At 34.8% G+C, this 13,394-nt stretch overlaps 1 protein-coding gene across 8 annotated transcripts in view; it reads left to right on the forward strand.

The window, feature by feature from the left end:
• CSNK1A1 (casein kinase 1 alpha 1) overlaps positions 1-12,543 on the forward strand; it is a 50,601-nt gene extending 38,058 nt beyond the window's left edge. For 2 of the 8 annotated variants that reach the window (XM_038535058.1, XM_038535062.1), the window contains 3 exons: positions 1,791-1,897; positions 2,719-2,867; positions 7,544-8,435. In XM_038535058.1, the coding sequence (XP_038390986.1) occupies positions 1,791-1,897; positions 2,719-2,867; positions 7,544-7,608 (321 nt within the window). In that variant the 3' untranslated portion in view covers positions 7,609-8,435. Of the gene's footprint in view, positions 1-1,790; positions 1,898-2,718; positions 2,873-4,612; positions 6,831-7,543; positions 8,436-8,572; positions 8,648-9,849 lie in introns of those variants that run through there. The other 6 variants (XR_005358451.1, XR_005358450.1, XM_038535061.1 and 3 more) reach the window with 6 other exon arrangements.
• Positions 12,544-13,394: the final 851 nt, after the last annotated feature.

A 13,394-nucleotide genomic window follows, 5' to 3' on the forward strand; every position in this document is an offset into this window, starting at 1 on the left:
TACACTACTTTATCTGTGCAACATGATGATGCATTTGGCTTACTGGAAAAGTCAGCCATTTTTACAGGAAAAGAAAGGGTTACATTGTCTGCTCCTGGGCTGTCTCTAATTTTGATCTAGAAATAACTAGGTTGTTCTGGATTGGCCACACATAATTGATCAAGGGTACAGTGAACACAGAATGTTAGTATTGCTGTAAAGTAGTGAGATTGTTTTCAGTCTTGTGGTCCACTGGTAACTACTTAATTCATATCTAACACAATATTGGTAGTTTTCTTTTAAGATTTTACCTGTTTTCATAAAGTAGCAATGCATGAAGAAAACTGTTGGACTTGTAGTTGTGGTGGTTTAGCACCATTTGTAAATCCATGTAAAAAGCAAGTTTATTTGGTATATGGTGCTTACCATTAACACAGACATGAATGTATATTAAAAATTTTAAAGTCATGTTAAGAGTTTCGATAAACAATGTACAATATATCTATCACTTAAAAGGTTTCAGCTGTCCACTCCTCAACAGTGAAGTAACATGAAAATGAAATCTGTTTATATCAATACAGTCAATAAAATTAAATGTTGCAAGTATGTCCATTCTATCTCACCTTAACCTCCCACTGGGGAGAAGTTTCTCAAAATTGGAAGGTTGTGGAAAGAGATGGTCTCTTTTAACTTAGAAACATTTCACATTCACATATACTCAAGGCAGGTGTGGGGATTTTTGTTTTAATTTGCATTTCTACATTCCTGGTGGCAAAATCTTTTTGGTGATAAATAGCTATAGGCTTAAAGATGTTTTTTTTTTTTTTTAAGATACTATTTATTTGTGAGAGAGATACGAAGAGAGAGGCAGAGACACAGGTAGAGGGAGAAGCAGGCTTCATGCCGGAAGCCCAATGTGGGACTCAATCTTGGGACTCTGGGATCACGCCCTGAGCCAAAGGCAGATGCTCAACCGCTGAGCCACCCAGGCGTCCCTTAAAGATGTTTTCTATACATTTTTGAGAATCTTTCCTAAGAAACTGAGCATGGAAAAAGTTTATGGCCACAGATGTACTTATTAGTATTGTTTATGAAAATGTTAATACCTAAATGTGTAGTTATAGGGAACAAGTTAATTATGATGTATTCACTGGTGTGGATATTATGCAGCCATTCAGAAGCTTATGAACAGGTTGGAAATAACAGAATGATAATTGCAATAAAATGTTAGTGGAAAAACAGTATGTTATGTATGTTATATCATCACAGTTATGGAAAAAAGAAAAGGCAAACCCAGTCTGTTCCTAGGATAAAGCATTGGATTGATTTGTATCACAACAGTGGTTGCTTTGTATGTTTGTACTCTTAGTGATTTTACTTTTCTGTTTATATAGGTATACAGTTATCCAAAAAGAGGTGATTTGAGAGTCAGGGAGAAAGTGCCAGTTCACTGTTCTATTGTGGCAGAGGAGGGGTATTGGCCTCCATTCTTCCATTTGTTCAGTGTTGCCATTGAATTATTAGACACTGAAAAATAATAAGTGGGATATCCAAATTATTTAAGAACATTATACTGTAGGGAAAGGATTCATGTTTACTTTGCCAGTATTCCAAAATGTACATGATGAGGTGGTCAGAATGATGAAATTGTGTTAAATTTATGAGGATACCAAGTCATATTGTAGTAAGTTTAGTTCTTGATCTTATGGCCAAGTAGTGAAACACTCCTCAAAAACAAATTTTACTTGTATTTAGATACTTTTTTTTTGTCTTAAATTTTGTTCTTTGTGTTTTAACTCTTGAACTTGTAGGGGTTTCCTGCAGAATTTGCCATGTACTTAAACTATTGTCGTGGGCTACGCTTTGAGGAAGCCCCGGATTACATGTATCTGAGGCAGCTATTCCGCATTCTTTTCAGGTTAGTTTTTAAGGTGTTTTTAAGACTATAGATTCCAGTGAGGGAAATGAGTTAAATCCATCCAACACATCTGTTCTGACAAGTGGAAAATTAACATGAGTTTAAACCCTATGAATAAAATTTTAAGAAACTGAGGTGTTTTGTTTTTTTTTTGACATCTTTCCATTTGTGGTGCAGATGTACCTGAAATTATTTTTGTTTCGAATAAGAAACAGTTGACTCAAACTCAAAGTAGAATCTAACTTTTCCGTGATAATTGCAATTCATATTAGATACAGAAGTGATTATTGGGGGACCTTGAAATTTTCCAACTTTGCTACAGAACCCTACTTAATATCAAAACTAACAGCAATTAAAATAGAGTTATGGGGTCTATGATTGTGTGGATGCAGGCCTCAGACTCTAGGGTTCACTAGGTGCAACCTAGAATTGGTCTTGAGTGGAGGGGGGAATAAAGTACATGTGGCTGGAAATTTTAGTTGGAAAAGAGTAAGAGTTGAGGGTAATCCTCTAACCCCAGAAAAATCTTTCCAAGCTACCAACATACACATATCTCCCACAAGCTTACATTCTTATACTTACTCTGATTTGTTCTTAGAAGGTACCTCTTATTCAGATGGTTCTCTAGATAATTGACAGCCTGACTCCATGTTTTTGTTGTTCACTCTGCCTTTTATTCCCACCCCGCTGCCTCTTTGAAGAAAGTAATAAAGGCGGCTTCTTTTTGTTAAAAAATGCCTTTACTGAATTGAAAGCTCAATAGAGTGTTTAGCGAGACTCTATTATTAAAGGATTAACATATATCATTTTATATTTTCCAGGACCCTGAACCACCAATATGACTACACATTTGATTGGACAATGTTAAAGCAGAAAGCAGCACAGCAGGCAGCCTCTTCAAGTGGGCAGGGTCAGCAGGCCCAAACCCCCACAGGCAAGCAAACTGACAAAACCAAGAGTAACATGAAAGGTTAGTAGCCAAGAACCAAGTGACGTTACAGGGAACAAATTGAGCACAAAATTGGGTAATTCATTCATTGCTAACAGTGTTAGATCAAGGAGGTGGTTTTAAAATACACAAAAATTTGGCTCTGTGTTTTTAAAAAAAGACGTCCTTGGAAAATTTGACTACTAACTTTAAACCCAAATGTCCTTGTTCATATATATATGTATATGTATTTGTATATACATATATGTGTGTATATATATATTATATCATTTCTCTTGGGATTTTGGGTCATTTTTAACAACTGCATCTTTTTTACTCATTCATTAACCCTTTCCAAAACACATTTGGTGTTGGGAATATGCTATAATCAATCAATCCAAAATCCTAGACCTAACACTTGTTGATTTTTAATAATGAATCTGGTTGGCCATGGTATTTTGACTTTCTTCCAGACTAACAGTGTTAAGAATTTTTTTCTGCATGTTAATGCTTTAGCATTTAAAATGGAAAATTGTGAACATGATCTAATTTTCAGAGGTGAGTCTGGCATTGCCCCCAAAGTGTCTATCTTCTCAGTTGCAGAGCATCTCATTTGCGCTCTTAAAAGCTCAAATAACTGAAAAGCTCGACACGTCTTTCCTAGTCAAAAAACCAGGTCTTTCTTAGTTGCTGTTTACATAAGGTTCTTAATTTCAAAAAAACAATTTTTTTGTTTTGGGCTTTATTTTATAACATCTTGCAAATATTCAGGGTCTGGGAGTTCATTGTGGAATTGAATTCTGCAGTTAGGCTTCGCGAATTGAAAAAACTGGGGCAAATGCCATTGAACTGGTAGTCTGTTTCTTTTCTGTCTCTGGCAATCCTAGTGCTACTAAGGAGTAGAACTGTTAGGGCACAGTTCCATTCTTGTCACTGTTGCCATACAGTTCGACTCCTGTGTTTCATGGTTTTGTTTGTTTTTCTTTCCCCCCTTTCTGGGGCTTATTACCTCCTGATACTTGCCTAGTTTCTGGAAGTGGTGGGCAGGTAAGGTTTGGTCTTTGGCTTCTAATTATTTAATTTCTGAACAACTGCTTTAGTCTGAACTTAGTCTTCTTTGGTCAATTTTTTTGGAATTGTATTTAAACAATTTTGTGATTTAAAAATAGACTCTAATCTGAGGATACTTTTCAAGAAATAGCATTCACTGATGTCATCCTCATCCCAGCAGCTTATCTATTAGGAATGAAGTTGAGATTTTTCTCTTCCACGTTTCTGTATTTGGGAAGGATTCATAGTTGAAGACTTAATGTAATGGGGGTTCTTAGATGATGAAATTTCAGCTCAGGATAGCAAACACTAATGGTTGCCTTTGCATCTCAGTTGGGACTTAATTGTCCCTTTGAGTGTTTTAATCATTGTATGACTAATCGCAGTGTCAACCTCTTAATGAAGTAGGTTTACTAGCTAGTGTCGCTGAGAAATGATCCTACCAGTGTAATGTTTTAGATTTAGGACTTGTTATACCTGATATCTATAGGGTATTTACTTTTTTTCATAAAATGAAACCAATTTTTGCCTAAAGCTAGCTGGGATAATAGGATCATCACGAGTTGCATTTTCTAGAACTAAAATTAGATTGAAATCTCATCTGACCTAGAACATTTCACTTCAGGCATTCAGCAGCTTTCAGAAAGAATTCCCTTATTTTGAATTAGTTCCATTGTTAGTTTACTGTTTGTCTCTTTCTCAATAAACAAGCAGAATTTTTGTCCTGCCTTATTTAGGTCTTAAAGATGAGAAGTTGGATCCACGGAGTTAGTGTGTTTCCTTGGAAAGAAATTGTAAATTAAGTTTAATCCTTAATTTTGTATTGTAACGATTTTTCATAAAAGCAACTTTAAAAATCTTATAAAATTTTTACGGTGCTTGGCTGGCTCAATTAGTATAGCATATGACTCTTGATCTCAAGGACATGAGTTGGAGCTCTACATTGGAGGTAGAATATATTTTAGAACAAGAAAGTCTCATAGAATTTTCATAGCAGTGTTAGACAAGGCTTGTACAAATTATCACATAAACACCAACTTGTAAAATTTTGAAAAATTGGACTTTCCATAAAATGTTATCATTTACCTTTGTGATAACCTTCAGAGAAACATTTTAAGGTGGTGTATTTTGACTCCAAGTGAAATGTTGCTTGCTACTAAAATGTTCCATATTGTAGAATACGAACAACAAAATTGTATTTGATCTTTGATTTCTTGAAAACATTAATTTTGGGTATAGAGCCCCAAACAGATCTCACATGATATCCCTTATGTATAAAGCTATGGAAGTATATCAAGTTTGAGGGTGGCATGAAAGTAAATAGTTTGAGCCTATTTTCCTGACCCAAACCCCCTTATCCAGACTATCAAGAAATCTTGAAGTCTGGAGTTGAAGTCTGGAATGAAGATAGTCACTTTAGGTTACTTATTTCCTGATTTCAATCTCTAAGTATTAAGAGTGTTTTAAAAAGCATACCATCTTAGGGTCCATTACAATAGTTTTTTATTCAAGGAAGAGCCCGTGCAACTCAACTATTTGCTGATTCCAAGAAATCCTTTCAGTGATGATAACATCATAGTATTAAAATTTTAGAAGATGCTTTTTAAATACAGCATCTCAGTTTTCAGAGTTACACTCTTCAGAGGTTTTCCACAACAGAGAATACAGTTTCTTAAATGAGTCTTCAGCAAGTAAAGCTGTATATTGCAGGAATATGTTCCTGGAAAAATCCCTCAAATGGTGCTCTTGACTAATAACATATTTTGCATTATTATTTTTATTTTTGAAAAATCTATATCAAATGTTTCTGTGGAAAAGTATAAATTGTTTCAGCAGTTGGTTAAGAATTTTCGTTAAGAGATTCTAAAGTCTGCCTTACTCTTATTTCAAAACAGTAAGCTGACTTACTCAGCTAAGATGGGCTTCTTCTATGTATTAGACTTCTAATTAATTTTCTAAAGAAAAGATCTTTTGAAATATTCCATTCCAAAACCTATCAAAAGAGTATGAAACAAGGCATTTCTCATAAAGCCCACCACAGTGGCTAATTTTCAGTGTTCATGTGCCACAAGATTATAATTACTGTTTTGTACATGTTAAGGAGAAAAATAAAAGATTCATATCTGAGGCACCTTCAAATTCATTTCACTTCCTTTTCTTCAACTATATGTGATTATCATAAAAGTACTCGTCAAGACATTTAAGAAGTACTAAAGGAAAAGGAAATATTTTTAGGACATTCAGAATCCAGTTAAGTTCACCATTTCTTTAGTTGAGGTCAGAGAAGGGGAGAATTCCGGAAGGTAGTGAAGCCAAAGTTGGATCCTTACATAATTCTTTTCTCATTATCTTTATCCATCTGTTCACTACTCCTGCCAGTGATACTAAACATAGTTTTATCATCGTGTATGTGGATGTCAAATTGTTGACAAAAGATAGATTTTTCCATCACATTCTCCTACAATGTCCATGGTCTTCCTTGAGTTACCTTCCAGTATTTACTGGGATTCATCTACCATTTATGTTTAGCTTAACTTTTTCTGACTTGACCAACTGCTGCTAGGAATGTGGCTGGTCACTCAGCAACATAACCCAAATCACAGGGGAAGACCTTGAAATATCTGGAGACTGATCTTCTCTGAATACACTCAATCTAAAGAAGTGCCAGGGAGCTACATCTGCTTGCTGAAATTTTTGTCAGCTTTTTTCACTATGGACAGTACAGCTGGAGAGAAGAGCTCAGTAACCCAACAAGAAATGAAGAAGAGTGTGCAAGAGTTGATTTGTGGTGATCTGAAGCCTACATCTCCAAGGCTTGCTGGACCGATCAAACTTCAACTTGTCAGATTGGATGGATAGGATACCACAGCAGTTAGAAGACAGAAGAGTTGAGTGTTGCTGTGACTCAGTATATGCAGATCATCTACCAGTTGGGGAAGGAATCCATTTTAACAGGTATTTTAAAGTTCAACAACCTCAGAATTCTCTATTAGGGAAGACAAAAGAAATCAGAGTTTTGTTTTTTGTTTTGTTTTGTTTTTTTAAATACAGTTTAGGGGTAATGTGTACTTTGTATACTTAAGATGTCATTTATTTGTAGTGATAGAAATAAAATGTATTTTCTTTCCCAATTTCTAATACATTTTTTTAGTTAGGAAAAGTTATTGTAGTTGTTTTTGTTTTTCTTAATTAACTTTTATAGTGTCAGTCTGATTCAAAATTGTCCAAGCTTGATCTGATTTTTTGTGCAAACAAAAATTCCACACAAGCATGTTATAGAAAAGTTGACTCATAAATGGCATTGCATTGTGAAGATGAATATTGTCTTCAAACTATTTTTTAAAAGTTCTGTCTTCTACTGTGAAAGGATCCAAAAATTTCAAAAGCCCATCAAGCCATACTATTATATAAATAGCCCTTTGAACTAGTTTGTGGTTCTGTTTAAAAAAGAAAGTCAAGGACATATGAAGTGAATTCAGAAGTAAGAGCTGATATATACTATTCAGATTTTGGAGTAAGGGGTAGAATCTCATTAGTTAAATACACATAAACATTTTTTTCCTTTTGCAGATTTGAAAAGGAACTTAAATGTAGCTATTATAATTCAGTGATCCCAATGATTGTCCAACCCTGTTTTAACTTTGTTTTTTCCTTTTTTTTTTTTTTAGGGACAAAGGGTTCCATTCCTTATTTTAACTGTTGTTGCAGTGAAGATGGGTTTTGGGACTTTTAGAAGCCAGAAGCCAGGAGAAGACTACCCAAACTACAAGATAAAAACCAAGGACTCATGCAGGCTGGGGAAAAAGAATGCTTAGCATTCGAAGATTGAATGCTGAATTACCTGCTAAATGCTCCCATTGAGATTTTTCTTTTAACTTCAATAACATCTTAAAACAATTCACTGGAGAAGCATTGATCCCTGGATGCACACATACCCTACCACTGGCCAACCTGAAGAGTTATATCTGGATGTGACTGCTCTATTCTACCAGGAATATTTTTAGGCTAGCCTTTGTCTGATCCCTAAGCAATTGTAATCATTAATTGACCCAGTAATTTCTCAAATACCAGATTAAAAGATGAACAGATAAATTCTTATTTAGATATAATTTTTATCCCTATTAAAGACCCCAAATTTTCTAATATTTTTGTTGACATAACTTACCTTTTCTTTTTAGTTAGTGACAGTGGTTTCTATTTTAAGGCTGTTTTGTATATTCAACATAGTGATTAAATTACTCCATATATTGTAACTGCATAGCAAGCTATGATAAACTGTTTTAGTAGTTGTGTAAATGTTTTTCTTTATCATATTTAAGTATAATTGCAGGACTTCAAATGCTCATCAGGGTAAGGGTCATTTCTGTTTAGCTAATTCATAGTGTTAATCTGCTTTTGATACTCTGTATTTTAACATTGGAATTAGGTTACAGAATATGGTCTTATTTTAAAATTTAATTCATTGCTTTGACAGCCGTTTCTTTTTATACTTACCTTGGTATTTCTGTTTAGTAATACACCAAATACTCCTGTGGTGAAGTACATTTTCAGAAAGTTTCATTGTTTTGTTTTTCATTTTTGGCATTTGCTTTATGAATTTTAATACTTGGGCAGGCAACAAAGGTCTATTGTGTGCCTACTCTGTTAGTAATGTAGAGAGAGAAAGAAGTATATGACACTTACTTGTTTGTCCTCAGGTCTCAAGCACAATATATTTTTAAATGGATGAAGATGACTTTCTGTTCTCAAATGGAAAAGCTCCTAGTTAACAGGTTGAGACAGTATTAAAACCAACAAATGATCTATAAATATTTGACATTATTCTGGGGAAAAAAGGGCATATATGCGTGCTAAGTAAATTATAGAAGCATATTATTTGTCCCACTAAAGCCCATTGGAGATGGCCCACCAAATGTTTGAGAAGCACAAAAAAGGGAGAAGTTTATGATTAAGAAAAATGTGATTTCAGTGCTAAAGAAGTGAGAGATCAGAGTGGGCTAGAAAGAGTTATAATGAGCCTGCAGGGGGTGGTGAATCAAGGGACATGGGCACCTCAAAGAATGGCTGTTGGTGAGAAGAGGGTACTAATGGGATTCTCATGTTATTGTTGAAAAGTAGGCATATTTCCTTTCTGTCTCTAGCCATATATAAAGCTTGTAGGTAATAGAGATCAGCATTTCCTTTAGTGGTCTTTAACCACAGATGGAACATGCAGCTATTACTACCTAAAGCTGTTTTCTATTCAAACCTGCCTGGATGTGGAAGTCTTAAAAGTCTAATTGTGGGGGAGGAGGGTAGTGTGTGTAGGGTGGGAAGGCTTAAGTAAAGAAAGCCAAAGTAAAGGCTTCAGTTGTTTATATTTTCAAATCTGGAGCAAAACCTTTCCTTTTTAATGTAATTGATGAAAGTAAAAAATTTTGAAAGGTATATGGTTTGTGTATAAAAATCATATACATAGCAGTTTTGTGTTCTATGGAATAATTCAATTATCTTTTGAATACATTCATTGTTAAAGCTTACTGTTACTTATATGCATCAGAAATAATGTGCAGAGAGGTTCCTGCACACAGTATGGTTAAAATGTATATACTTTGTAGTTTTTAAGGCAAAGCAATCTGTTTTTCATTCAATAAATATTAGAACACATAGTATGCTCTAGGTACTAGAGAAATAGAAGTAAACAAAACAGGCTTATTGGAACCACCAGTAATTCTCTAGCTTGAGAATTGTGTGCTGACTGGGAAGAATGATACAACTCCTACCTAAAAGCATCCAGAAAAAGGTTTTTTGTTGTTCTAAAAATTGAGCTAGTCATTTTCAAATAGATGAAAATAACACAAATCACCATTCTCAAGTAATTATTAGCTCAATTTCATCCAATTTCCCAAATTTGGGTGTAGGTTTTTTTTTTTTTTTTAATCTTTTTTAACTTGGAATTTTAATTATTTTTTCTGTTCTGATTTTTTTTTAACAGGTTTCTAAGCATGAATCGAGGAACAGAAGAAGCAGAGCAGATGATCGGAGCAGCATTTGTTTCTCCCCAATTCTAGGAATTTTAGTTCATATGTACACTAGCCAGTGGTTGTGAACAACCATTTACTTGGTGTAAAGAACTTAATTTCAGTATAAACTGGCTCTGGGCAGCATTGGTGATGCCGTGTCCTGAGTTGTAGCCGCTGTAATTGTGAATATTAACTGAGATAGTGAAACATGGTGTCCAGTTTTCTATTGCATTTTTTCAAGTGGAAAAGTTAACTAAATGGTTGACACACACAAATTGGTGGAGAAATTGTGCATATGCCAATTTTTTGTTAAAATCTTTTATTTTGAACTATACTGCTTTGAGATCTCATTTCAGAAGAACGGCATGAACAGTCTTCAGCCACAGTTGTGATGGTTGTAAATGCTCACAATTGTGCATTCTTAGGGTTTATCCATCCCTGGGGTTTGCAAGTTGTTCACTTAAAACATTCTTAAAATGGTTGGCTTCTTGTTTGCAAGCCAGCTGATATGGTAGCAACCAAAGATTCCAGTGTTTGAGCATACGAAAGACTCTGCCTGCTTACCTGTGCTAGAAATAACAGCATCTAAAGTGAAGACTTAAGAAAAACTTAGTGACTACTAGATTATCCTTAGGACTCTGCATTAACTCTATAATGTTCTTGGTATTAAAAAAAAAAAGCATATTTGTCACAGAAGTTTAGTTAACATCTTACAACTGAACATGTATGTATGTTGCTTAGATAAATGTAATCACTGTAAACATCTATATGATCTGGGATTTTGTTTTTATTTTGAAATGGGAGCTTTTTGTTTACAAGTTCATTAAAAACTAAAAACTGTTTCTGTAAGGAAATGAGATTTTTTTTAACAACAAAAATGCCTTGCTGACTCACTATGAAATCAAAATCTCCCCAATTTTTTAATAGACTACTTCAAGCCATTTGTTACATACTATTCCTTTGCAAATCATTTTAGATTTAGTGTTATAACTTTTCCTCAGATTTTTTTATTTAAAAAAATTATTCTTTCGTCTGAAGGGGAAAGGCATTCTTTTATTTTTCCTTTTTTAATGACTTGCAGGCACAATACCTAGTAGCTGCAGCTGCCAGGACTTGGTGTTGTAATTCCTGCAGCCTCAGACTACACAGCTGGACTGATTTTGAATAAGAATGAAAGCGTTAAAGGGTTTAACTACCATTTGTAGTTTTTCTTTAAATTCCTTGTTAATTGGAGTTGAGCAGATTGATTCTTAACCTTGGAGAGCATCCCACCAGGTGAGGTTCATATGATTGCTGACCCTCCCTTTGCCCCTATTTTCCTTCAGTTATCTGTGCTTCCTCTCAATCTTAAATGCACTCATTTCTTGCCTCTTTCTGACCCAAGAGAAAGAAAAGCTTGACGGTAATTCTTTAAATAGTGTAATTTATTCATTTGTAGATTAAAAGAACCTTTGTCTGAAAATGTGACAGGACCTGTTGTGTAAATGTAGGTATTTTGTAAAAATAACCTTGAAACTGTACATTGACACATATTTGGTCGGATTGTGTCAGGCTTAATTTTTTTTCTTTTTTCTTTCTTAAAACTACTTTAGCAATAATCCCATGAGTACCACATTCTGCTATTAAAGATCTGTTAGCACCATCACATGCAGAAATCTTAATGAGTGCAAACTTGAGGTAGGCAGCTTACTTGTGTTTTTTCTGTCCACCATGTCAGTTAAGGTATTTGTTTCTTGACTAATAAACCCTTTGATACTTTTAGCCAGAAATCAGTCTCATAAAGCTATTTTTGAGTATAGTTTGTGTAAAATAAAAATGTTTAGCTTTGGTAATAACTTTTCCAAGCTGAACTCCCTCTAGCAAGATATTTTTCAGTGCTTTTATTTACTATGCACTTAGACTATGCACTTTTTCTGAAATATTTTTGTAACACTTAACTTTTTTGTATTTTTGCCATTTGAAAAGGTTGTGGTGTAGTTGGTCTGTAATTAAGTTGCAGATTTAAAACTGCTGTTAGCTTTGTAAATCAAAATATAGGTGTTTTTGTCCTGGTATATCTTCATTCCATCTGCAGCTGGAGCTGGAATCCCATTGATCTTCTAGCTACCATTCATTTTCTTCACAGTTCACAAAAGAAGAATGTGAAATTCAGTGAATGCTGTTACTAATCCTGTCGGGAGATGAATCTCATTTCACCAAAATTAAATTATGTTTTTCCACTAAAATGATGATACAAGTTGAAGACACATCACTCTGAAATTGGAAGACCTCACCACTTAAGGCTCCGCAGTGGCTTACCCAGCTGAACTCTAGGTTACTACTCTACTTTGTTCACCCATTGGGGGGTGCAGTTTTTTTTAAATGTTGGGAGATGGCCATTCTAACTACTGTTGAATGTCTCTGTTTTGGGAAGGTATAACAAGAAAATAAAAAAGAATATATATGAAGGGAGAGACTGGTTATCTCCTCCCATATGGTTGTGCTCCTGCTCCTATGGCCTACAAGTGACATTTTGGAGGTTTGCGTTTACTACTATTTTCCATCAACAACTAGCAAGAGATTTTCCTATTTCTACTAGTCCTTGCAACACTATTAAAATGTTTCAAGCAGAGAATACTGTAATGATTATAAACTTAATTCCATTGTAATAAAAATACAAAACAAGATTTTAGAACCCAAGTCAATAAGTTAGTGTTCCCTAACATTTGCTGAAATACAGAGAATGGGTTCTTTTAACTTGAGTAGAATGAACTGTGGGACTTCTAAGAAGGGTGCCCCAGACTCCCAGCTCCAGAAAATTCAGTCCCTTTAGAGACTCTTCCTGAGAGAAATGGATATGTATCAATATTTTAGGTTTTCTCTGTTTTTAATATGAATAACCATGTAATAAAAATGTAAGTAAGTCTTTATGAGGTGTAGCAGTCTCAAAAACAATTCATCTCAGATATGCTGTCCCCTTTTAAATGGCCAAAGATGGTGATGAATCAAGAGTAAGTCAATCTAACCAGGTTGTGCATCACCAAATGGTACATTGTTGCAATGAAATGAGTTATTTTCTGAAATGACTTGTTAGATCAGTTTTGAGAACATAGGCAAAAGGCAAAAGTAATGAAAACGTTGAGCAAGAGGGGAACTATTAGACTAGCTGTTCAAGGCATGTTTTAGGTTGTGGTCAAACGACATTGTGGACCCACCATAACTAGAATGCACGACGAGAAGGAAAACTGCAAGTTGGAGAGACCTGGGAATTCACACTTCATTCTGTTGTTTGGTCCCTGTTCTTTTTCAGCCTGGCAGGGTGAATTGGTTCATTTGACCTTTTGCCTTTACCATACCAGATCCCTCAAAGACGTTTTTTGTTTTGTTTTGTTTTGTTTTTGTTTTTGAGGAATGGCTCCTATTGGCTACTATGAAGACATGTTTGTGATGGTGATGGTTTAAGTACTGGGAACGGCTCTCTGGTGTCAGTACTACCCTAGACCTGAGCCAGAACACCTGACTCCCTAAATGACTTCTG

The sequence above is a fragment of the Canis lupus genome, chromosome 4, assembly GCF_011100685.1.
Source record: "Canis lupus familiaris isolate Mischka breed German Shepherd chromosome 4, alternate assembly UU_Cfam_GSD_1.0, whole genome shotgun sequence".
Taxonomy (NCBI): Eukaryota; Metazoa; Chordata; class Mammalia; order Carnivora; family Canidae; genus Canis; species Canis lupus.